We start from the raw sequence: 26,401 nt of genomic DNA, 5'->3' as shown, positions 1-26,401 counted from the left end.
AAAAAGACTTGGTTAAAATATCTTAGCCCTTATATATGTTTACTTGTAGGAAATGTATTATTTCTAAAGAGACGGTTTCGATTAAATTTGTATGTGTATTGTCAGTTTATTTGTGTTTTTTGTTATTTAGGAAAAGAAACTTTTTGAATTATCACAATGTGCCAAAATATAATCTGATATTTAAAATAATTTGAATTCTCTTCTATATATATATTGTACAATCTGTGAAGTTCTATGTGAAGTCACTTTTGAAAGTATAAACCTGGTTGTGTGTCATTTATACTCAAGTCGATTTCTAAACTTAAATGTAATTAAAAACTTATTCTCTTTATATCTTTATGTACCCAGGGTGATGGAGAAAAGTCACCCCGTCAGCGCAGGCCCTCCAGCCCCGGCTCCAACAGCTCCCTAGGGGGCTACGGACGGTACACCCCTTCCCGCTCCCCTCAGAACTACAGCCGAGCAGGTATCAGCCACACCCCCTTGAACCGTGCACTGCTGTTTTCATGTGAAAACCTAAAAAGCTAAGATTGAATTTCCGAAATGAAATTATTTAATAATATTACATTTCCCAGACATGGTGTTTTATTGCATCGAAGCTCCTTGCTGCAAGTGAAATTGTTTCCACTAAGTAGTTAATAAGGATCAAGAGGGTTAGAAAACAAAGCACAGGCTGACATAGCCCACTGGTCAGGAGACCAGGGAGACCTGTGGGACCAATGGAAGACCCCCATTGGAGACCATTTACCAAGCCAGAAATTAGATTATATGTTCCTCCCTCCTTATTCATGACACTAACAACATCATATCTAAGGATGATGGTAAAATAATTCTATATTGCTACATTACAACACTGATACAATGATGATGATTGATTGTTGTATTCTGAACAAGCAATTGACGAGTTTTAAATTTGAAAAGTGTCTTTTTATGTGTACACTTTGATTATTTAACAATATACAGTATTTACTTATTTAGATTATATAAGCAAAAAAAATATTTAACACGTTCAATAACTCAACATGTTTTTATGTGATCTGATTGGACATCCAGGACCAAGGGTACACCTTGCTGATAAACACTGCGGTCAAGCCCGCGATTCCAGTTCTCTCCCTTCACCCCCAACCCACAGGGAGGGCCCCTCCATTTGGGCCAGGGATGTGTCCTCCCTCCCTGTGTACTATTCTAGTGGGGCTGAAGGGTGCAGTGGTGGCTGTACTGGCAAGTACTCACCTATACCATCAGGTGGCAGTGCAGGCTTGTCTTTACAGCTGAACCCCACCACCCTGGCCATGCTGCAGCAGCACAACTACATCCCTTACTTCAAAGGTATAAAAGCAAGTTTGAGACATATACAGACAGTGGATGAGTTGCTGGGGTCATTGCTGCTGTCAAGTCCAATGGGGGACAAAAGCAATACCAAAAAGCTAGTATTTGAAAGTAGACTCAAAGTGCCTCACAGAGGTGAGATGCTCCACAGTCAGAAGGGAGGCATAAACCTTGAATTTTGGAACAGAGCCATCATTTTCTTGAAAACATGTATTTAGACAGGCATCAACACAGCAGCAACATACCAGTCCACTCTGTATTTGCCTTAGCTTGAAGGTCCGACGAATGGAGTGCTGTGATACGACCACAGAACTGACTTCACTTGGCATGGGCTGTGGTTAAGCTCCGAATTAATCACGTGTTGGAAACTCTTACTGTGTTGGTCTCTCAGTTTGCCATAGACTCATGAGCCATACTTGGAAACAGTATGTCTCTCTTGGTATGCACTGCATTTTGGTCTGTAACCACTGTTTGATCTCTCGTGAATTTTTGTTTTCACTGATACTTGAACTAAAGCCATGAAACTGCTAATAATACTTAACGATACACACATTACAAAATAAATGCAACATCACAAAGCAGTAATATAAACATTCCCCACAGACTCTCTAACCTCTATCCAATCAAGACCCCTTGCTTCATCTTCTCCCCGTTCCTTGATCTCCCCCCTTACCCCTCAGGGTTAAAACAGGACCCAATACCTGATCCTAAACCTAGGACATCCCTGCATCTAAGTTTACCTCCTCCTAACGGTAAAGATAACAGTTTCCTCTCTGTCTCCCCTCTCCCTAGTGGAATGGTTAACAGGTTTTGTGATGTTGTCTGGTACTGTGGTGTTATTGGGTTTCATGGGGTGCATTAAGATACATTACACCCAGTTTTTTTCATTCTGTTTGCCCTATTCACTTTTGTCTGTGGACGTGGCTGTCGTGCATGATTTAACTCCATGTAGATCTGAGTGTGTCCATGATACATTTGCCATTTTCCTTTTGTGTTTGGTTAAGGGTACTGTCATTGCTTGTCTTTTCAGATTGCTGACCCAGTTGTTTGCCTGCATTTGACATCTAATCTGCTACGTTGTTATTCCTGAATGATTTATAGTTCCTTGTCTTAAGTCAGACCCCTAGTTTTGTGTTGAGATGAATGATAAAGGGTACATGAAAACTATTGATTGTTGTTGGGAATATCTTTTGTATTTGATAGAAACGCATAATTCCAATTTTAGTACACATGTGAAACACTAACTTATCAGCAAAGGCATTCATTAGGAACAACTGCTCAGATCAAGACAAGGCTTTTTTTTTAACATGAGGCAGCAAAGCCAGCTTCAAATGGTACCATAAGTCAGTTTTACAACTAAAGAGCTGTTGAGATCACACCATGACACTGTTTAACCTCTTCAACCCCAGAGCCCCTGGTACCCCTAGTAGGAGGGGAACATCTGGTTTGATTCTGATTAAGTCTCACAAGTGTTAGCTAGTGTTAGCAAGAGTTTGTTATTGCAGGGAAATACTCAATTCATTTTGGGTATGTCATTTTCAAGCAGGAATCCCAGAAAGACTCATGGGGCTGAATAGGTAAAAGGAAACCACAGTTCACAACAGCTTGACTTTTGACTCCATATCTCCAGTTATTACTTGAATAATAGCTTTTTTTTTCAAGGTCTCAAAATGTGGTGCCATTGCTAAAATTACTTTCGTACAATACATTTAGGTACATTATTCCTCCCAAGCTATCTGATGTAAATATCCATAGCTGTTCACCCAACCTGCTCTAGCTCCTATCCATTGTAAATTTTCTCTGGGATTAAAAGTTTCCTTCCAATGAAGCAGCAAAGCTGTTAAAATAAAGAAATATTATTATCTACCTTATTAGTCCCATTTTTTTCATGATATGTTTTCGGTTAAATCTTTCTGCTATAATAAGTGCAGTTTGAGGAGCAGATAGTAGATCTGATGAAGAAATTAATAAGCCAAGGTGAACAGTGGAGTCAGATATAAACATATAATGTTTTGAATAGAGCTTCTTTGTTACACCAGAAGTGGAGCTGTCCTTGTTTTTCTGTGTTCTCGATGTTTTGAATAGAACATTACAAACTGAAATAACCTGCAATTTTTTGGAAATATTTAGGAATGGAAACAACAATAAAGTGTGTTCCGTCCGAGGCTTCTTCAGCTCCCTTGTTTCACAAAGGCAAATGAGGCCATTCCTGCCCATCGCAATAACTCCACAATGACTGCTTTGTAATGACAAATAACTTTTTTTTTTTTTAATGCAACAAAAATGACTTTTTTTAGGATTAATGAAGAGCAATTAATTTAAATTCAATAAGATTTGTGTATGTACTATAGCAAACTAACCCTACCCTTTCCCTTACCTTGAAAACATTATTTAGCTCAAGTATTCTATTTTTATTTGAAGTATTAGTTGCTTTTAGGAGGTTAAGACTTGGCAGAGAAGTGATTATAAACTCTGAGAGTAACCAGATCTATTAGCAATACTAAAATCTAGGTTTTGTAGATTGACATTACCTCATAGTGCTTGTTCATGCACGACCCTCATCACCATTCATATTCTGAACCTATAATTGACAACTTGATTGTTGTCTCACCTAAATATATCAGCACATTACTGCAAGATAAATATATTTTTAAAACCAGCTCAGGTCTCATTACAAAATCTATAAACGATCCGTTCATCCACATGTCCAAAACGCTATAGTAAAATAGAATATTTTCTATTTTCTATTTTAATCTGTACTTTATTAGTATCCCAATACACAAAAATCCCAATGTACCTTCTCACAGTTGAATTTCTTGATCATCCATGTAACATGGCTCAGTGGTGTTTCTCTTACTGATGGCAGTAAGGTGTCGAACAGGTCATGTCACAAATGCCCTGTGCTTCACTATGCAAGTCACCGCCTGTTGAATAGTAAGTAAGAGTAAGTAAGACTTTATTTCTTAAGTACATTTCATACAAGAGTTGCAGTTCAAAGTGCTTTACATAAAATCAATAAGAATAGAATATTCCCACAATATACCTCAGCATGTTGAAGCCACACATGCTTCAACATGCTGGGGTATATATATTTTTCCAAGAATATAGAAAAATAGTATACATTTAATTATTCCAATATTTGATACAAGGGAGTATGTTGGCGGTTTAGGACAGTGCAATGGCACCCTTCGAAACAAATAAAATGATAAAACAAGATGAAATTGATAGCGCAATATAAGAAAAACTAATGCATAAAATTAAAAAAAGGATAAAAAAGATAAAACAAGTAAAAAGAAGATAATAAACCAATCTCTCTTTTATCCGTGGTGCTATCTGAACAGGCAAGATAAAATTAATAAATTACTTTTGTGAAAAGGTAGGTTTTAAGATGCCTTTTGAAAGTGTCTAGTGTGTCTGCTTCCCTAATATTTATGGATAGTGTGTTCCATAATTTTAGGGTGTAAGTCACAAATGCCGCATCACCAATCTTCTTACAACTGCTTCCGGTGACCTCTAATAGACCTGCATCTGATGATGGCAGTGTTCTAGCTGGTGTGTAAAAAAATTAATTTAAAAAAAAACAACAAACATATACGAATCAAAAGTTTAATTACAGTAGGAATACACTCCTGTGCATGCTTGGGCCTTGACATGACATGATGATTAAGGAGGTAAAGACTGAAAGAGTGTGAGCATCCACTCGAACATTTTCCGCTGAAAATCCCAGACACACGATCAAGGGTTTTTCCATGATGGGATGGACAAGCTGTGTCTTATGTGGGGAAGATGAAAGAAACAAAGAAATTAAACAGACTGAGTGGGCAGAGCTGCAATTTTGTGTCTGCTTGTGGCATATAACACTGCGGCCTGGCAGTTCCAGTCTTTATCATATTTTACTATAGAATTACTGTTTGCAGTTGAGAAAAGTGTCTTGCAAGGGTGAATAATCCATGCTTTTCTCTCTGATTTGTGTCTTCTTATTGATTTTGGATTCATGAATACCCTCAACACTATGTAATCTGTTTAGATAAATTTTTAGGTATTCTCTCCCAAACTCCCTTAGCCTCCTTTCTTAGCTCTAAATGTTTGGAGGATCTGCGCAACATTTAGACCTACACTAACAGTACTCTGATCTTTATGTGTGCGCGTTTCTGGGCATGTGTGTTATTGTGCACAGGAGATCACTCACAAATGAGCGCCGTTGCTGTGTGTGTCAGTGATCTCATCAACTTGCATCCAGATCGCCGATCATCATTCTATCTCTGATGAGAGGAGTCTCTGTTCAATCAGCTAACAGACACACTCTTAGTCTCTCTGTGGCTCTGGATGTAGAGTGTTTATTACTTTTGGCATCGGGGATGTCAGTGACTCCATCATCCAGCCTTTCTGTGACGGAACAGATTGTGGGGTGTGTCCTGATCGTGACCCTAGATACCCTACACACATATACACACAGTCATTCGAATGCACATGTCTATTACAGGTCATGCCTACAGTTTTCTAATTTTCTGTAGTGATGGCTAATAGGAGATGAAAGTAGTATTTCACAGATCTTCCTTCCCTCTCCAGATAAATGACAGTTATGGAGCTGTTGACACCATTAACACGTTCAGTGATGACACAGTTGCACAAGCTAAACATTGAGTTTCCTCGTGACACCTGGTGAGAACCCTTGGTGTCATTTTCCCAAGGTTCCCCTTTCATTTTTGAACAGGCAGGGTATTTTCCTCCTGGTGACCTGCTGTCTGAGGCACATCACTATTGGTAGCTTTCTATAATAAAAGAAGTAATGTTAGATCAGTTCCATGCATGCCATAAGACAATGCCAAAGGGTTCCAAAGTGTGCCTTAAGACTTCCTGAATAAACGTCAATATACGTTGTGTTCTTTTCTTAATCTTTGGGATCCTGATAAAAAAGTCCAGAGTGTGCAACACTGAAAAATAAGTTTTGATAAGGGACAGAATAATTCAACATCATCTACACTAAAGGGGTATCATTCAAAATTGTACATGATTTTTGCTTCTGACATCTACACAAATTCAAGATAGAGGTTTAGTAAACTGTATAAAGACAGTAAATGGCTGGGTTATCAAATCACTGGCATAAATATTACAGTTAGAGCTTTACATTTGACCTTTATAAAATACGCTTACAATAACGCTGCCTTTTTGCCCCCGACATCCTTTGTTTTCTCCCAAACCCTTTCCCTTTTGCCTTTCATATCTAATGCCCGCCCACTGCCGTCCCCCACTGGAGGTAGTGAAAGTGGTCAGAGTACACCCAGCTTATCCACCTATTCTGATGGCAAATCCCCCTCATCTACTTCTACATACGTGGCTGCTCCTCGACATTTCCACATACCAGGTAGGCCATAAATGCTCTGCTCTGCTCGCAGCTCAACTTCTAATTTTTTCCACACCTTTACATTTTCTGTTGCCCAGGCTGTCAGCTGATGAGATGAAATACAAGGTAAGCTGTGAGGTCATAATCAGACAAGCTTTCATTAAATAATTGGTGCCAAATTTATGAGCAAATGGAATTGTATTTACAATAATGATTTAGCAATATTGTAGTTAGATATACCAACAAATTCAAGGGATAGATTTGGTTTTACTGCTTCCACCATAGCTCTCCATCAAAACAATAATTGTAAACCCTCAGTTACTGGAATTCAGTCATTGCAACATGATGGACGGTCAGTCGTTTCCTCTGAAATTCTGAAAGACTTGCTTAAGCCATGTATGGTTTCTAGTATCATTGGGCCTCATGCAAGAACCGTTCGTACGCACAGATTTGTTCTTAAATCATCCGTACGAGTGATTTGAGAGAATTTGCGCATTCACCAATCTTTTCGTATTTTACGTTTTCTTTCAGGTACGAACAGAATTTACGAGTGATCCAGACCTGTCGTAGGAGTTTCGTAAAATTGTCCGCTGTTATTCCAATCAAGTTCGCTTGACTAATGGATTGTATATTTAATTACTTTGAAGCAAACATAAATAAATATATACATTATACCCCATAATGATGCTGAAATTATTCTGTTTGACTTAAATTACGCACTAATTGAAGGTTAATTTGACTCTGTATATAACAAGGTTATTGGGAAGTGTAACCAGCGGCTGAGTTTCTACTTTCGGATGCCTTAGCGCGTCAGGCTCTTGAAGAGACCGTGTAGAGACAAACGAATGGCTGACATCTCGATTTAGATTGCCAAGGACTGTGCTGCTGCAAATATGCAGCTTGCTAGAGCCACAACTCCAAAGAGAACCACACCAATCAAACCCAATTCCACCACACGTCCAGGTCCTCACCACCCTAGAATTTCTTGAACCTTTCAGAGCGAGATTGGAGACAGATCGGGGGTGTCCCAGTCCTCTGTGAGTCGTGCGCTCCCCTTTGTCATCAAAACTCTCATCAGTTTATCACCCATGGTACATAAGATTCCCATACACCGCTGTCCAACAAGTACAAATTAAGAGGAACTTTCATGCCGTGGCTGGACTGCCAATCATAATCGGAGCAATGCACACATACACAGCAAAGCACTTGTGCTCCTGTCGTGGAGCGCACTGAGCTGAAGGCCAGGTGGGTGTGTCTCGATACAGCGGGGGGGGGGGGGGGGGCAAACTGCTCTATGGCCCAGAGAAGGCATGCCAGATTTGCACAATATTGCCATGAACGAGGGTCTCCACCTGAACCAGCACAGGCAGACCAGAAGGTGTGGTGCCAGAAGACTGCCCCATCAAAGTGCCATCATGATGAGGCAACAACTGATTGCACGGCTTTAGTTGCAGTCATCGAGCGCATTTTAATCCATTTTCATATCAAACCAATTCTTTTTTATTTCGGTGACATTACGAACTACGGGTGACACTAAACAGCACTCGTAATTGCTTCCCATTTCTTCGCTTTAGCAGGTCCCGTAATTCCACTGCTGACACTGCTAAAAATGACAGATTTTCCTTTTTGGATCTCTGGAAGCAGAACTTCAATCTCAGAGCCCGTATTCTCATGACTCAACACTCAACACTTCCTGGCACAGGAGTGAGGAAGCACAGCCTTAAATGGTATAATTTTAGGCGTGGAGTATGCAAATTTACTATCCTCGTGCACGTTCAATTATATACGCACAGGTGGGATTCATCATTTATGCAGGTCGTTTACACACTTTTTCCGAAGATAAGAGCGTTTGTTGAATCTGACGTGGCGTGTTCGTACGAGACCTTCGTACGAAAAAAGTAAGAGAAATTTAGAATAAAAATACGAAAATGTTCTTGCATGAGGCCCATTGTGTCATTGAATTGTGCTGTGTCAAAATAACGCCCAATTCCCTTAAATAATGACCAATATACTAATATATTTTGAATATGTTGCCTACCGATGTTGAACGCACTTATTGTAAGTCGCTTTGGTTAAAAGCGTCTGCAAAATGACCGTAATGTAATGTAATGTAATGTTCCATGATTATTTAAAAAACTGATGTTTCTGATGTGCTTTCATAAAAATTATAATTGTCTGGGTTCAATCGAGCCATACTATGCCTGCTGTTTTGCCTCCCTAAAATATCCCATCTTTCAATAACTGCTAACTCATGCTTCTTTTTCTCCATTTTTTCTCTTTCTTTCTCTCCCCCTGCCTATGTCGCTTCTTTAATTTCCTTTTGTATGCTCTGTTCCCATCTCCAGAGACTGTGGTCAAAGATAATATCTATAGAAAACCCCCCATCTACAGACAGCATGGTACAGTTAACTTGCTTTTTAACACGTCCCTCTCTGGTCTGGTCTCTGCACGATGTTTTGCATGTCAACTATCAGTCATCTTCTATATCCCAGTTGCTTTACTTTGTTTTCTAAGGCCTGCACTCGCTCAGTAGACTCTATAGGTTTACATGCATAGAGCTGTTGTTTGAGTGGGCACATTCCAAGTTAGAAAAATTAACATAATGGAAAAGTGTATATACTAAAACAATATTGACAGTAATATTATGAAAAATGTGCAAAAAGAACATTTTCAACACAAAAATTTTGATGGAAAAACAAGACGGTACCTACTCCATGACCCTTCTCTGAGAGCAGATGTCCTCTCTGGAAATAAACTAACACAGCTATTGTTATAAGCCTAACTAGGCCTATAGACTAAACTGCTGGTCCTCTAGTATGGCCTTGTCAATAAGTCGTCAAAATGTTCATACCTGTAAATATGACCGACTGGGCTGTTCTCTAAACCTTGCTACGTAACAGGAGGGAAATGCAATTCATATGAGCATTTCCACTCATGGATGGCAAGTTCAGTATGTCAACTATTTTTCAGTTCAGGGTTACGTTCAGTCAATAGCACAACGCTGTACCAAAACTCTAATCACTTCCTGTTTGGATTTCGGCAAATTACAACCCAAATTTTAAAAAAGCTGTGGGGGTATGTGAAATTGTAAATTAAAACAGAATGCAATGATCTGCAAATATTAAAATAGTTTCTTCTAAATAAAACATAGAAATGATCTTTACCTCTCTAAGGCAGTGGTTCCCAAACTTTTTGTGCCCAAGGCACACCAAAGGACAAGTAAAAATCACAAGGCAAACCCATTGCGCAAAATAGTCCTTATAACACGTGTTATCACTCATATCATGTAAAATATCTGTAAATGTGCATAATTATTTACTAATGCCAAGTAAAATGTGACAAAGACAACTATATTACTCGTGAAATATTTATTAACAAAATATTTTAAAAAATAAGTTTGAAACTTTATCAAATTAGGCTTCATCAAAGCAGCAACACATTCATTTAAACCAGACAGGCCACAAAATTAAAAATGAGGCAAAGGAAACTCAGCAGAAATTCAGCACATAGAACTGTCAATGCAAGGAAGCTGTATTGTCCATGGTCCTAAACTTCAAATTATCAATGCAACATCTCCAAGAGACTCTGGCTGCAGACCTGCACTGTCAGGACCCTTCGTTGCAGACCTGCACTGCGAGGTCTCCTGCACTGTGAGGACCGGAAGTTGATTTGAAGCCTTTCAAAATAAAAGCACATATTTTTAAACGTTTTAAACGTTACATTTTTTAACGTTTTAAACGTTACATTTTTTTAACGTTACGGCCACTTAAGGGTTATTCTACAGATAATCAATGGAGATTTCTTTAATCCTCGGTGGCACTGAGGAGAGGGCCACTTGCAAGTCCTGTTCAACAGAGAGCCGTGACCTCCTGTTGTTCTTCATGTAAACCAGAGTAGAGAACGCCAACTCACACAGGTAGGTAGTGGGGAAAAGAAGAAGTTACTCAATCACGTGGTGGGAGATGCTTGGGTACTATGATGCAGAAGCATTAGCTCACTAGCAGTTAAGTTAGCATTAGCTAACTTCTCCCGACAGGAGGCACTCGGGATTGTTGACATCCTCGGTCCAACTGAAGCCATAAGACGGGTAACTTTCATGATACTGTCAGCTGACAGTTTTTTTCTCTTTTCTTTCGGTGGTGGGTTGTCGGCAGTCTGCACTGGTGGTTGGTGGTTGCTCCGCACAAGAAAGCGCTCCATTTTCCCACTTGCGTGTTTCTCTGTTTTAATGTTGTCTTTCAGCCTTTGATGTGTCATGGTCTCGTAATTCCCACCTGCACAACTGCGTTAACAGCGAAATATGGGGTTCTGAGGATTTTTTTTTAAATAATAGTTTTTAGGTATAGAGTTTGCCTCTGTATTATAAAATGAGTGCATACAAAGTACTGATATAGTAAATTAAAAAATGATTATTTTTGTGTAGTTGTATATTGCAGTGATAACGTATGGTTGTCACAAAATCCCACGGCACACCGTTTGGGAACCACTGCTCTAAGGTGCTCTTTTATGCCCAATCATGTAAATGACCTTAGGCCAATTATAACCCAGTTAGTTGCAACATGTTCCTCCAGCTGTTTCTTTTTAGTACCACTTACTTTTACAGCACTTTGTTGAACCCATTCCAACTTTTGAGATGTGCTGCAGCCATTCATTTCAAGATGAGCTAATATTTTTCAGAAAAATAGTAAAGTTTCTCACTTTCAACATTATATATGTTTTATATGTTCTATCGTTTATAAAAAAATATTGGTTTATGAGATTTGCAAATCATTGCCTTCTGTTTTCATTTACATTTTACACAGGATCACAACTTTTTTTGAATAAGAGTTAAATATCCGTAAATAGCTAATGAAGATGTAAGGTTAGCAGTAGGGAGGAAGAATTCCCTTTTAAGAAGAAGAGCAGCCATTTACTTCAACCGGTTGAGAGGTTGGATGGAAGGACAGAGACTCAAATAAAGATAGGACAAAGATAAAAACAATCTCATCATCAGTTGGTTCCAAAATCAGCTGCTATAGGGCATATAGGGCCCCTATTGCTCTCCCTGGTCATGCATGTCTGAACTCATCTCACCATCTCATTTGTTGGTTTAGTGGTGATCTTGTGACTGTGTGCTCTCTGTGAATGGCCAGTCACATGAATCACTTTGTATGGTGACATTAGTGTTGTCTTGATCACTGTTTCAATCACTGTGTTTTTCTCTCTCCTAATTTGTGTGTCTGAATATGATGTTTCAGTTTTCACTCTATTTGCCATGGTGCTATATGTTGCATATTTTGAGAAAATATAGTCTTCCACAAGACAGAAGCAACCAAAATGCATAGAATCCAAGGAGCTTTTCTTACTCCTATAACTCAAGGAACTATTCAACTGTATCAAATGTCACAAGTACATAAGCTGCATATGACCTAGTTGCACAGATTCATCTGACTATCATCAGCTTGATTGTATGTATTCAAGCAGACATTAGGTTACTGATGCGCTCCTTCCTTCCAAGAAAAGAGCTGTTGAGTAGGATGCACCTCTGTGGGTATTTGCTCTGCTAAAAGATACATTTACGTATAGAGATTTACTAATATTCAGTAATAGGTAGCATTTTAACAATGTATTTTTGCATTATTTATTTATTTTTTGCATTATTAAACATACAGATTTATTTGTTTTTTTCTGGGAAACCTAAAATAGAATCCTTTTGCCCCAAAAGTTTTGCTAAAGAAGGCAGGCCATTAAATATTCATCAAATTATTGTAAACTTTTAGCTGATTTTGGTTCCACAGTTAGACAGGAAGTCACAAAATCATAAGGAAGCACACACAGCTGATATCATGGTCATCTATCAAAGAGAAAGATGTCAGTCAAAAGAAAGGGGCCATACACAGAGGCCCTGTCCTAATTCCTTCCATTCGCAACAGCACTTGTTCCTACCTTTCCATTTTACAGAGGTATGGTGCCCCCTTTTTTTGTAAATCAATGAGTTTTGGTCATCTATCCCCTGAAGTAGGGCATTGATGGCCGTTTTTGACGCTTTTCCACTAGCTCAGCACGGCTCATACGGCTCGGCACGGCTCGGTTTGGTTGTGTTTCCATTACAACCGAGTTTCATTTCATGCCTCCGCGACGTGGGCGGGGTCGTCGTAACACGGCTGCGCAACCAGAACAACAACAACAACATATGAGGAGGACAGGCTCACCCTGTGGCTTTTTGTCGCACAGAAGGCAAGAGACGAGAGCCAGAGAAGACTCCTGGCCGCCAGACAAAACAGTATTGAAAAGTGACGACACTCATCGGCCAATCAGTGGAAGGCAGTCGGCTGACATCACGTTTTAGTAACGCTTCGGCTCGCTTGGAACCAGGGCTGAGGTGATACGGAAAATCTACCCGGTTGCAGGTACTGCGTGCTGGTGGAAACACGCAATAGTGCGCCGAGCCGAAGCGAGCTAGTGGAAAAGCGCCATTAGTTGGCTGGATTACCACTACTACTTGATCCTTAGAGGAAAAGGGGCACCGAGTTGTGGTCATAACCCGATCACTCAGGTCACTCCGGTTGTCAAAGTAAAGGATTGTCATCAAGCAGTGTCAACGCCACGCTTAAGACAATCCAGACTCTTTTCATGTATTGTTCCACAATGGTGGAATGACCTACCAAGTGTTACAAGAACAGGGGCATCCCTGTCTATCTTCAAGAAACTCTTGAAGACCCAGCTCGTCAGAGAGCATCTCCTATCCTAGCACTTTATCTTTCTGTACTTCCCTTTATGCCTGCACTCTATCTCAACACTGTCACCCCTGCACCTCTAACAGAGTCTGACTAGTGGTTTCCTTCTATGTAGCTTATTGTTAACTTTGATGTTAGCTGTAATGTTATATCCTCATTTTTAAGTCGCTTTGGATAAAAGTGTCTGCTCAATGCATAAACATAAACCTACCCTACCTGCAAGAAGGAAAAATGTAGGGTTAGGGCCAAGGGAAGGAATTGGGATTCAGCCTAAATGTAATTGGGTCAGACCATCTGAAATCACCCGAACAGAAAGAAAAAGAAAAAAAAATTAAATCACCCTAATGGGACCATAAATATCCATATCAACTTCTACTTTAACCTAGACTGTAGATGCTACAGATGTTTTCCTAGAGTGACCAACAAACTACCAGTGGTAATGGAAATGCTATTAACTTTTTCTATGCTGTGCATGTGGAGCTCCTTCTAGATGTTGTCTGAAGCTGATGATGTCATGCTCCAGACAACCCTGATTCCCTGATTTATACTAGAGTTAATAGTGCAGTGCAGTGGAGCTAAGAGACAGATAATCCAGCACATTACCTGTGAGATCCTATAACATCTGACTGTTTTACAGCTTCTAGAACATCCTGGCAAGATGGTGAGGAAAGCAAGGTGGGTCTGTGTGTACAGTTTATGTGTGCCTTTATATATCTGTTGATGTCTGTCTTTTCAAGTCACTTTCTGAAACTTTACAAAACTGTTCATCCATTTATTAATTCACTAACTCATATTTTGCCATCATCTATCACTTCTTTCATGCTTTCTGTCCTTCTCTCTCTTCTGTCTCTTTCTCCCATACTTTTTGTAGAGGACCAGTTGGATGATCTTGAAGAGTGAGATTGATTGTCAGATGGGTCCAGAAGACCTGAACCCCCGCAAATCAACCTGCAGTCTGCCCACTGACATATCCCAGCCAAGTGAGTAGCCATTCACAAGCCCAGCCAGACACTGAGTAAGGGCGAAAGCATAAGATGAAAATTGATATCTTGTAATCTCTGCAGATTTCCCCTACAATAAATCTGCATCTTTACCTGGTTATGGAAGGAATGGCATCTACAAGGTGAGCTACCAACCTTTTCAATTGGTTGCAATCTGCATTTTCACCACCAGGTGTCAATGACATCACAACAAGAGCCCATACATGTCAGAAGAATCTGAGACCTTTTGTGTTTTAACCTCGGAGTGTTGATAGACTCAGATCTGACTTTCAGCAGCCACATCAAAGCTGTCACCAAGGCAGCTTTTTACCACCTCAGAAATATCAACAGAATTAAAGGTTTCCTCTCCCAAAAAGACCAGGAGAAACTCATCCATGCATTCATCTCCAGTAGACTCGATTACTGTAATGCTCTTTTAACTGGACTTCCCAAAAAGAGCATTAAACATCTGCAGCTCATCCAGAACGCTGCTGCTAGAGTTTTAACCCGGACTAAGAGATCTGAACACATCACACCAGTTTTAAAATCTTTACACTGGCTTCCAGTCAGTCACAGAATAGATTTTAAAAGCCTGCTGATGGTTTACAAATCCCAGAATGGTTTAGGCCCAAAATACATCTGTGATATGTTCAGAGAATATAAACCCAGCAGAGCTCTTAGATCCAAGGACTCAGGTCAGCTGGTCCAGTCCAGAGTCCAAACTAAACATGGAGAAGCAGCATTTAGCTGTTATGCTGCAAATAAGTGGAACAAACTGCCAGTGGAGATTAAACTTTCACCAAATGTAGACATTTTTAAATCCAGGTTAAAAACATTTCTGTTCTCATGTGTCTATGCATGAAATATCTTTTAACTTATCTAGACTGTTGCCTGATTTTAAATTCATTTAAACGATTTTATTTGTTTCTCTTTATATTATTTTATGTATTTTTAATGCTTCTTGCACTCCCTGCTGCAATGCTTTTATTTTATGTAAAGCACTTTGAACTGTTTGTACATGAAATGTGCTATACAAATAAATTTGATTTGATTTGATTTGATTTTAGACAACTAGGTGGTCTTATTCAGGGTCAAGGTGTTACAGTAGTCAAATAACCTTTAAGCACCACAAGACTTCACACCCTCCCACTCTATTAGTCATCACAGTATGCATGCATCGCACATGGGATTAAGTTCATTGATAACTTTAATATCTTTTGGAACTGTAAGTAGCGTTTCAGACCTGATGGCGTGCATCCGAATCGAACTGGATGCAGATTACTTGGTGCACACTTACGTCATGCTGTTGGGATGGAAAAACCCAAACATGACTGTACAGATAAGAGTGAAGGACACAGCAGCGAGGCAACCAACCCCCAGCCCTCCCCCTCACCAGACCCTTTACTTCACATCACCCAAGGTCACCCAAGGTCTGTCCTGGCAGAGCAGGGCACAAGGGGATGTGCAGGATGTTCAAGGAGCAGCAGCAGAATTCCAAACAAAGATAACATGCCATGATGCGTTCAGGGTCCCTGCTATAGTAGTCATACTACTGACAGCTCGTCTGAAAACAAGCTAGGACCCCGTAGGATTCCTGTATTAGTTAGTAAAAGAAGGAATTTAAAACAGTCAACTTGCTGGGTGAATCTATCTAATCTGTTAACGGTACCACTCAGAATAAAACAGAGACCAGTGTAAACTCCACAAAGCTAGCTTTACTTAAAGGAGAACTCCGGGGCATTTGAAGCGCAATCCCATTGCAAGAGGTTGTCAAATACTGACAGTAGGACACAGACTGGTGCAAATCGGCACTCCCTGTGCGGCGATTGCGCTGTTTGCGCAGCCTGTCATGCTAGCCAAATACGTGGTGGCCAAGGGGCAAATTCTAAACCTTCCACGTAAAACAACAACTTGCACACTGCAGAAACGTCACACCACTTTATAAACCATCCGACAATAAAGTCACAAGCCTTACCATCAAAACCGTATACATGGTTCTCACATTACTGGCATGGGGACGTTACAAAACAACTTTATAAACAGCATGTCACTTACCTGTTGTTTGTATGCGCCCGCATGTGAAAGCCCAAAAGAGTCAATGGACGATACTCCCATATACAAAGCAATTATCTTCTCTAGAAAAACTGTGTTCAAGTATTTAACAACAATACCATATACTGCTAGGTTAGCATTACTTCATGTTGTTTCATGCCCAGTAATATTGTTGTAATGTTTTAAATAGTTTATCATGGCTGTTCTAGAGAAGATAATTGCTTCGTATCGTCCATTGACTCTTTTGGGCTTTCACATGCGCACGCATACCGACAAAAGAGGTAAGTGACATGCTGTTTATAAAGTTGTTTTGTAACGTCCCCATGCCAGTAATGTGAGAACCATGCATATGGTTTTGATGGTAAGGCTTGTGACTTTATTGTCGGATGGTTTATAAAGTGGTGTGACATTTCTGCAGTGTGCAAGTTGTTGTTTTACGTGGAAGGTTTAGAATTTGCCCCTTGGCCACCACGTATTTGGCTAGCATGACAGGCTGCGCAAACAGCGCAATCGCCGCACAGGGAGCGCCGATTTGCACCAGTCTGTGTCCTACTGTCAGTATTTGACAACCTCTAGCAATGGGATTGCGCTTCAAATGCCCCGGAGTTCTCCTTTAATATTAGATATCTGTCCAAAAAGTCATTGTTAGTTAATGACTTCATAATTTCACACAATTTAGATTTTCTTTTTCTGACAGAAACATGGTTAACAGAGAGCACAAGTGCTACTGTTCTAACTGAAACAGCACCCTCAAATTTTAGTTTTATGGATAAATGCCGAAAGGTGGAGGAGAAGCTGCCTTATTTAAAGATACATTCGAGTGTAAAGATCTCATTTGGTGAATTCACTTCTTTTGAATATCTTAGTTTTATTTTAAAGGGTGTTCCTAAAAACCTGTTCTTAATCATTTACAGATCTCCAGGATACTGTGCAAGTTTTATTGATGAATTTTCTGAATTATTGTCTGTTATTTCGACTGATTTTAACCATTTTATCTTGACTGGGATTTTAACATTCACATAGATAGGGCAGGGCATTCACCTAGATACCTTCTGTGCTGGACATGTTTGGTTTGTGGCAACATGTAACAGAACCTACCCACCTTCGAGGTCACATTCTGGACCTGTTTGTTTCACAAAGCAGGTTTAGTGAAAACTCTGAGTCTATTAACCCTGAAATGAGGGAAAGTTTTCCGTTTCACAAAGGGAGGTAACTCAAACCAGAGAAAGATGGGTAACTCTAGCCTGTTTCACAAAGAGAGGTAACTTAAGCTCTCGGTCAGTTACCGTAGTAACAGACTCTATGAACCTAACCTGGGGCCTCATGTACAAAGACTTGCGTGGGTTTCCTACTGAAACATGGCGTACGCTCAAACCCAAATGCCCTCCAACGTACAAAAATATCCGGATGTATGAATCTGTACGCACGCATCAATCCAAGCACATTTCGCTTGTACATCCCAATCAACGTGGAATTGAGCACACATGTCGGAGCACCCGACTCCTCCCTGTCCACGCCCCTACTTAAATATGCAAATCATATTTAAATGAGCTATGCACCTGTGATTCCCCTCTCTGTACGATCAGAAAATAAAGAAAACAGAATGAATAAGACGGGAAAAAAGAAGAACTTCATGGAAAGCGAGATGTCGGTGCTACTATCTGAAGTGGAGGCCCGCAACAATGTACTCTTTGGTACACTGTCCTCCGGGACAAGCAGCAAACGCAAGATGAGTGGGTGGGAGAGCCTGTGCGAGGATGTCAATGCTGTGGGGTCTGAGAAGCGCACACAAGCAGAGGTGAAGAAGAAGTGAACCGACATTAAAGGCGGGGTAGGGGATCTTTTTCTGGAACATTTTTTTACATATTGCTTGAAATACTCTTCACACCCCCATTGCAACCAATTAATTAAAAGTTTTGACACAAATATGAAAAGTTTTAGTGGCCTCTAGAACGTACAATCTAGGAAAAACAGTATCCAATCATTGTGAACGGACCGTTCACAATGATTGGATTCTGATGCCGTCTATCAAACTGCAATCTGCTCCTCCCTCCCCCTCCTTCCCCCTGTGCGCGTTCCCTGCTCCCTGAACGAATTACGCGTCCAGAAGCTTGGCAGGAAGCTAAACTAGAGCCAGCTTGGCTAGCACCTAGCATTATTAAACGTATAGTTAGCATAAACTAAATACTAAATACAGCAACGATCGATGCTTGCTGTCAGAACAGCGCTCATGCACCTTCGTGCTCGTGCGCGTTCATGTACTCTAGAGGCGTGCCTTCGGGGGGAAAGTGAAGAAAAGGGTTGGGACTTTTTACCGGTGTATTTTCAAAATGCAGCTTCGCTGGACTCAAAATCCAGGATCTCCTACCCTACCTTTAAGGTGGATGTGAAGCGGAGACTGGCTGCCCACCGCCGCAGAGTGGCCAAAACAGACGGGTGGGGCGTGACCGACTCTGTTTGAATAGAGAGTCGGCGCAACTATGGGTGACGCTGCTCTCTCTGGGGTGGTGGGAGCACATGTGGGTGACTCTGATTACCCCCAAGGTATAAATACCAATGTTTTTAACCATTTTATCTTGACCGGGGATTTTAAGATTCACAAAGATAATATGACAGATAGTAATGCCAAAGAATTTTCTTCTGTGCTGGACATGTTTGGTTTGTGGCAACATTTAACAGAACCTACCCACCTTCGAGGTCACATTCTGGACCTGTTCATTTCTAAAGGTGTTGATATTTCTTCTGTTGTGGTTATTGATTTGGCCTTGTCTGAACATTTTTGTATTTCATTTGATTTATTGATCAGAATAATGTTCAAAATCAGAATGTTCAAACAACCAGCTTCTCAGTTAAGAAGAGGTACATTAATGAGAAAACAAGTGCTAAGTTTAGGGAGACAATAGCTATGTTACCAACAATGAGCGCAGTGTCGGTTGAAGGACTGCTGGATCATTTCAACTTAAAAATTTTGAATGTAATGGAAGCTGTTGCACCGATAAGATTCAAGAGCACTTTGAGCAAACAGAAAACACCATGGAGAAACACCACTACGGTCAAAAACCTGAAAAGACAATGCAGGAAAGCTGAATGTAAGTGGAGGAAAACAAAGCTTCAGATTCACTATGAGCTGTATAAATAAAGCCTGCGTAGTTATAACAATGAGCTGTGCAAGGTCAGAGAGCTGCATTTATCTGAAATTATAAAAAAAAATGTCAACAATTTTCGAACTCTGTTTGCTATAGTTGAAAAACTCACAAATCCTTCTAAACAGTCAAACCCAGACCTCTCTACAGAGAAATGCAATGAATTTGCCAACTTTTTTAGCCAAAAAATCAAAACAATTAGACAAAACATTCACGCCACACAGACAAACAAGAAAACTAATCTGTGTCTAAAACCGAGAAATAACTTATTTATGTTATGTCACAATTTAATATTGTTGATTTAAAAATCCTAGAGGAAACAGTTCGGCATTTGAAATCAACAGCTTGCCCTCTGAACATGATACCATTCGACTTTTTAAAAACTGTTTTTACCTCAGTAGAAAGTGATCCCCTACAAATAGTTAACAACTCACTGGCATCAGGCATTTTTCCCAAGTCACTAAAGACAGCGGCCATTAAGCCCCTCCTAAAGAAGAGCACTCTCGACGCCTCTAGGATGAACAACTACAGACCTGTTTCTAACCTTTTTTATAGCCAAGATTATTGAGAAAGTTGTATTAAACCAGCTCAATGGCTTTCTGAATGAAAGTGGAAGTCTTTCATAGCTCTGGTCAAAGTGTTAAACGACATCAGGTTGAATACTGATTTTTGTTATGTTTCAGTCCTGGCTCTGTTGGATCTCAGCGCTGCGTTTGATACCGTAGATCACAGAATCCTGTTGCACAGGCTGGAAAACTGGGTTGGACTTTCCAGAGCAGTCCTTAACTGGTTCAGGTCCTACTTAGAAGGCCGGAGTTATTTTGTTACAATTGGCAGCTATGAATCTGAGTGGCCATGACATGTGGAGTCCCCCAGGGGTCAATTCTTGGACCTCTTCTGTTTGACTTGTATATGCTCCCTTTGGGTCAGATATTGCAGAACTTTAACATCAATTATCACAGTTATGCAGACGATACACAAGTTTATGTCTCTGTCACCAGACGCCTGCAGCCCAGCAGACGTACTGTGTCAGTGTCTGGAGGAAATGAACACCTGGATGAGAGAGAATTTTCTACAATTAATTGAAGAAAAACCTGAGATAATTCTGTTTGGTAGCAAAAACAAGAGGGTCAGCATTGGTAAATATCTTGAGACTCGGGCCCTTACAATCACTGACCAAGTTCGTAACCTTGGAGTGTTGATAGACTCAGATCTGACTTTCAGCAGCCACATCAAAGTTGTCACCAAGGCAGCTTTTTACCAATTCAGAAAGATCAACAGAATTAAAGGACAAGACCGTTTTTTTGACATTGGGCCCTTGATTTCACATTATAACATGATGTTCTACTCACCCCTGCTTGTTGTTGGTAATTTGGAGCTGTTCCAAAGATATTCGAGAGGCGTCTGGCTGCTCTCTTGAGATATTCGGCCATGAAACGGTGTCCTATGGGCAACGTTATACAGGCACAAACTATGCTTTTTATAATTTATTAATTACTGTACACTAGCACTGATAACGTGGAGGTGCGTCGCTTACTTAAAAAAATCCGGGTTACTGTAATTTTGAATTTTAGCCGAATGAATAAATAGGCAGCAGGTCTGTGGGCTGTCTGTGGTAGTAGCACGACGATGACGTCAGTAACACCCACTTTACGACAAAAAATCAAAATTACAATAACCCGGATTTTTTTAAGTAAGCGACGCACCTCCACGTTATCAGTGCTAGTGTACAGTAATTAATAAATTATAAAAAGCATAGTTTGTGCCTGTATAACGTTGCCCATAGGAAACCGTTTTATGGCCGAATATCTCAAGAGAGCAGCCAGACGCCTCTCGAATATCTTCAGAACAGCTCCAAATTACCAACAACAAGCAGGGTTGAGTAGAACATCATGTTATAATATGAAATCAAGGGCCCAATGTCAAAAAAACGGTCTTGTCCTTTAAAGGTTTTCTCTCCCAAAAAGACCAGGAGAAACTCATCCATACATTCATCTCCAGGAGACTCGATTACTGTAATGCTCTTTTCACATCAGACAAGCCCGTTCACTTTCCATTTTTAAAACTCGTCTTAAAACCCATTTTTATTCCCTGGCTTTTAACCCAGCATGAGACTCTGTTTCTGTAATTGTTTTATTGTTTTAATATTGTTATTGTTTATTATTGTTTTTACATTGTTCTTATGTTTTATGCCTTATACTTCGTGCTGTTGTTCATGTACAGCACTTTGTTTCAGCCACGGCTGTTTTAAAGGGCTTTATAAATAAAGTTGAGTTCACAAAACTGGACTTCACAAAAAGAGCATTAAACATCTGCAGCTCATCTAGAACGCTGCTGCTAGACAAAACTTTCACCAAATGTAGACATTTTTAAATCCAGGTTAAAAACATTTATGTTCTCATGTGTCTATGCATGAAATTTGCACTGTATCTTTTAACTTATCTAGACTGGTGCTTGTTTTTAATCATTTTAATTATTTTTATTTGTTTCTCTCTATATTCTTTTATATATTTTAATGCTTCTTCCACTCCTTGCCGCAATGCTTTTATTTTATGTAAAGCACTTTGAATTGTTTTTTACATGAAATGTGCTATTCATATAAATTTGACTTGACTTGACTTGACAGTTAACCTCAGAGCACTATTTAGGGCCATTTAGATGTTTTCCTCCATCATAAAAATCTCTCACAATTTTGGTATCAGATTACAGATGGGTCAGTCAGTACCTTTCACTCCACACCGGGAGGCCTCTGTTTATTATCATCTACTGATATGATATTGCTGCTCTACTTCTGTGTTTGTTGATAGATGTTGGACAGTCAGACAAAACAGAACAGAGTAGGAAATTAAAGTTCAGGAGTCATGTCGTATTCATGGCATATATTATATTCAATTATTTTTACATTTGCTGACAAGTTAATGTTGTCGACAGTGGATTTAGTGTGTTGGCAGTAGAGTGAACATACTCTATAAAAGTAAATATGATGCTGTAAAATTGAAAATGATACTTTGAATATATTGATATTTTTGTGTAAGCATATTGTGAACATAATGACCATTCATTGTGTATTAGAATACAAATAGAATTAAACTTTAATTGTGTTGTCAAGTAGCCAAATATAAATTGACATGGCCTCACACTGTGGTGCAATACTGAGATTTTGGACACTTACTAATCATCATTGTTGCTTGTTGAGCTGGCCAATAACCAGCTATTAGAATCTGCAAAATTCAGAATCTTGCACTGCGTTGTGGGATTATTAGAAGAAAACAGTCCTGCCGCTAATACTACTTTTTTTCATTTAATTGTAGAATTTTAAGGCCTCTGTAACACATCATATATATCCTAATGTATGTGATGTGTTCCAACAATTCATACTCTCTATGAATTTTACTCTATTATTAAACAAACAAGTACTTTACTCCCTCCCCGCAAATTTTTGAAATTTCCAAATTAAGTGATGCAAGTTTGCAGAAGAATGTGTCATATCAGTTTGCTTAATAGATTGCAAAAAAAAAGGGCAAAAGCATAAACTAAGACTTTGAGATGAACCATTGCTTGGAGAAAGGGCAGCAGCGTTTATGGCCGCATAACACAGAAAATCTGAATGATGGTCTAAGAGTTTGTGTTTTCCTGCAGGCTGCTGATATGGTGGAGGATGAAGTGGACCCAGACTCCCAAAGCTGGGGAGGGATGAGAGGTGAGACCGAACTTCAAGTCAAGCTTGTTATCTTAAGCTCTTGTCTTCATTTTAACAAGTAAACCAATTTGGTGATGACAAATTTAAACAGGAAAGTTTAAGGGGAAGTAGAAGAATGGCAGTCCTCTAAAGAGAATCCGGCTTACCAGCTTAAAGCTAAAGTACTCTCAAACATAAAGTGGCCACAATTCAGGGATAGCCAAGCATCATGACAGAAGATACCAAGGTGTTATGCCTTTTGCATGAGACTCCCACCAAAAATGTAATACACGTGATAAGTTTTTTCTTCTCCTGTTTGGTTTACCATCAAGTTAAGCAACCATAGTTATTAAAAAATAATAATCTGCATCTGCTATTTTGTCAGTGGTTACATTACCTTGATTCTGTTCAAGAACACATGCAATTTCCCTTTTGTTTTGTCTTTAAATAAAACTTTCTTTGACATTTGACCTGCTAGTCAGATGAAACATGTAATCAGAATAAGTCATCTAGGTCCGAGACAATGTTACTGGCATTTTTTTGTGATTTTGAGAATCAACGTAGAATCAACAGTTTATCAGTGTCTTTATAAATCTGCAGATAATTCTGTGATTTTCACGAAAATGTCTGCAATGTGAATACCCCAAAATTGGTGCTGAATACAGAACCCTTCCCTCAGACAATAGATTCAGCTAATTCTTAAGCTACATCATATAAGTACCATATAATCTTTTGTCTAAGTGTAGATCTAAGGTCTGTTTATAATCCCTGATTACATTACATTTACATTGTGACCAAGCATGCAGAGCCCTGCCGCTCTGGCTGCAGATCAGTTACTAGAGGTAACAGTCTGGAGAGGTGATGTCATTTTCCAACTACAGAATTACTGCTGTGTTTATGGTACAGTCCTGGCTGTATCTGTTGAGGAGCGAGTGAGAAAGGATTCCAAGCTCATAACTCTGTGTTCAGGGTAAATGCTTCTTGACACCTTTGAAAGCCAATGTTGTAGAGGGGATTTGGGTCAATAAGGTGTCATTTATTTTCCATCTCTATTATGCTAGTTGTAATAATAGGTCTGCAGTTAAATAAAATCAGTTGCTTCTCCGGACTAACACTCTGTCTTTTTCTTTTCCTCCCCAGAATACAAGGTAAGAGTATGTTCTTACTTTACAAAAAAGTTTCAATATTCTTAGCAGATTTGTTTGGACATTAATAGATATATTAATGAATATATCTCCCACAATGCTTACTCTGTGTGTGCCAGATTTACCCCTATGAGATGTTGGCAGTGACACATAGAGTGAAAGTTAAGCTTCCCAGAGACGTTGATCGTACGAGACTGGAGGTGAGCTCAGGTCGGGTCATCAAGCCTGAAAACTGTTAAATTGTTGCTCTAAGAATTAATCAGGATTGTGTGGTTTGGGTTAGTTAGCTTGGTGGCTAAGCTTGATAAAAGTATCAGCCAAAGCTTAGGAAAGTGCCACCTCTAATTATTTTAAATGTGGTTAAACGATAGACAACGTTTATTGTTTTTTGAGTTTTTTTTCTTTTAAGGTTCAAAAGTATTTGGACATGAATCGTTGTCAAGACTGGTCGAGACATATTCAAGTCCAACTCTAAGAGCCTCTGAGTTGAGACTTAAGCTGCACAGGATCGAGTTCATTTTAACAACAAATTTCTCTGGACACAAGCTCATCTCATATTGACAGAAAGAGAGTGGACACATGTTCTGTGGTCAGATTAGTTCATGTTTCAACTGCTTTTAGGAAAAAATGGCAACTGGTTCTACATGCCTAATTTCTACATGATATAACACAATGGTAAACATGTCTCAATCAAACTTCTATTTTGTCTTGCAGGCATCAAATTCTAGATTTGTTTATATTTTCTAAAGATACTGAACTTGAAATTGTCATTGATTCTTATTTTTTATTGAGAAATGTAAGTATAACTGGCAGCAGTGTTACTTGCTCTTTCCCTCGATCATTTCAAGTTTAACCCATATAATGATAATAATAATAAACATCAAACTTATATCGCGCTTTTTTGGACACTCAAAGACGCTTAACACGTGCAAAAAAAAAAAAAAACATTAAAGGAAAGCCAGTTTGTACATGTGGGTTTTGAGGAGCAATTTGAAATTCTGTTATAGAATAGAATAGAAAATTACTTTATTCATTCAAATTCAAATTAGTCAAGTAGCTCCAAAAAATTATTAAGATTTACAATGATTGTATATTAACAACAACAATAATAATACAATAATAATCCATTCTAATAAAAATACTACTGCTAACTGATAATAATAATAAATGACTAAATAAAAAAATCAATCAATTTGAGAAGAACTCAGCAGTCACTGTTAAAAAGCCTTATTGTTGTGGGAACAAAGGACCTTCTGAACCTCTCAGTCCTGCAGCGCAGAGAGATGAGCCTCTCACTGCAGCTGCTCCTCTGTCCTGCCAGGATGCTGTGGAGAGGATGTTTATTGTTCTCCAAAACAGAATCTAACTTCCTCCTCATCCGTTGCTCCACCACAGCACTGAGAGGGTCTAGCCTTCTGCCTACAACAGAACCAGCCTTTTTTAACAGTTTGTCCAGGCGCCCACAGTTTTTGTCTGTAGTGAAACTCCCACAGCAAACAACAGCATAGAACAGTGCACTCTCAATGATAGTGTGATAAAACATGCACATAATATCACTGCAGACATTGAAGGACCTGAGCCGTCTCAGGAAGAAGAGACGCCTCTGGCCCCTCCTGTACACTGCTTCTATGTTGGCAGACCACTCCAGTTTATCATCCAGTACCACACCCAGGTATTTGCAGGTCTGAACAGTCTCTATCTCCCCTCCATCAATGCAGACTAACTGGTATGGAGTTTTAGATCTCCTGAAGTCCACCACCAGCTCTTTGGTCTTGGTGGTGTTCAGGAGCAAACAGTTCTTTTTGGTCCAGTCAGTAAAGGCCTCCACAAGGTCCCTGTACTCCTTCTCCTGTCCACCATGCACACATGCCACAACAGCCGTATCATCAGAATACTTCTGTACGTGGCAGAACTCTGAGTTGTACCTGAAGTCCGATGTGTACAGGGTGAAAAGAAAAGGAGCTAAAACAGTACCCTGCGGAGCCCCAGTACTGCATTCCAGTGTTCCAGAAA

The 26,401-nt window shown here is 39.6% G+C and overlaps 1 protein-coding gene across 6 annotated transcripts in view; it reads left to right on the top strand.

The window, feature by feature from the left end:
* ablim2 (actin binding LIM protein family, member 2) overlaps positions 1–26,401 on the top strand; it is a 173,844-nt gene that overhangs the window by 139,650 nt on the left and 7,793 nt on the right. For 3 of the 6 annotated variants that reach the window (XM_075450690.1, XM_075450692.1, XM_075450691.1), the window contains 8 exons: positions 349–466; positions 1,054–1,329; positions 6,587–6,694; positions 9,019–9,072; positions 14,027–14,064; positions 14,261–14,369; positions 14,454–14,512; positions 23,204–24,588. In XM_075450690.1, the coding sequence (XP_075306805.1) occupies positions 349–466; positions 1,054–1,329; positions 6,587–6,694; positions 9,019–9,072; positions 14,027–14,064; positions 14,261–14,369; positions 14,454–14,512; positions 23,204–23,326 (885 nt within the window). In that variant the 3' untranslated portion in view covers positions 23,327–24,588. Of the gene's footprint in view, positions 1–348; positions 467–1,053; positions 1,330–6,586; positions 6,695–9,018; positions 9,073–14,026; positions 14,065–14,260; positions 14,370–14,453; positions 14,513–23,203; positions 24,589–26,401 lie in introns of those variants that run through there. The other 3 variants (XM_075450695.1, XM_075450694.1, XM_075450693.1) reach the window with 3 other exon arrangements.

The sequence above is a fragment of the Odontesthes bonariensis genome, chromosome 19, assembly GCF_027942865.1.
Source record: "Odontesthes bonariensis isolate fOdoBon6 chromosome 19, fOdoBon6.hap1, whole genome shotgun sequence".
Lineage (NCBI taxonomy): Eukaryota > Metazoa > Chordata > Actinopteri > Atheriniformes > Atherinopsidae > Odontesthes > Odontesthes bonariensis.
Note: the sequence above shows the minus strand (reverse complement) of the source record. Positions and strands in the feature narration are given on the sequence as shown.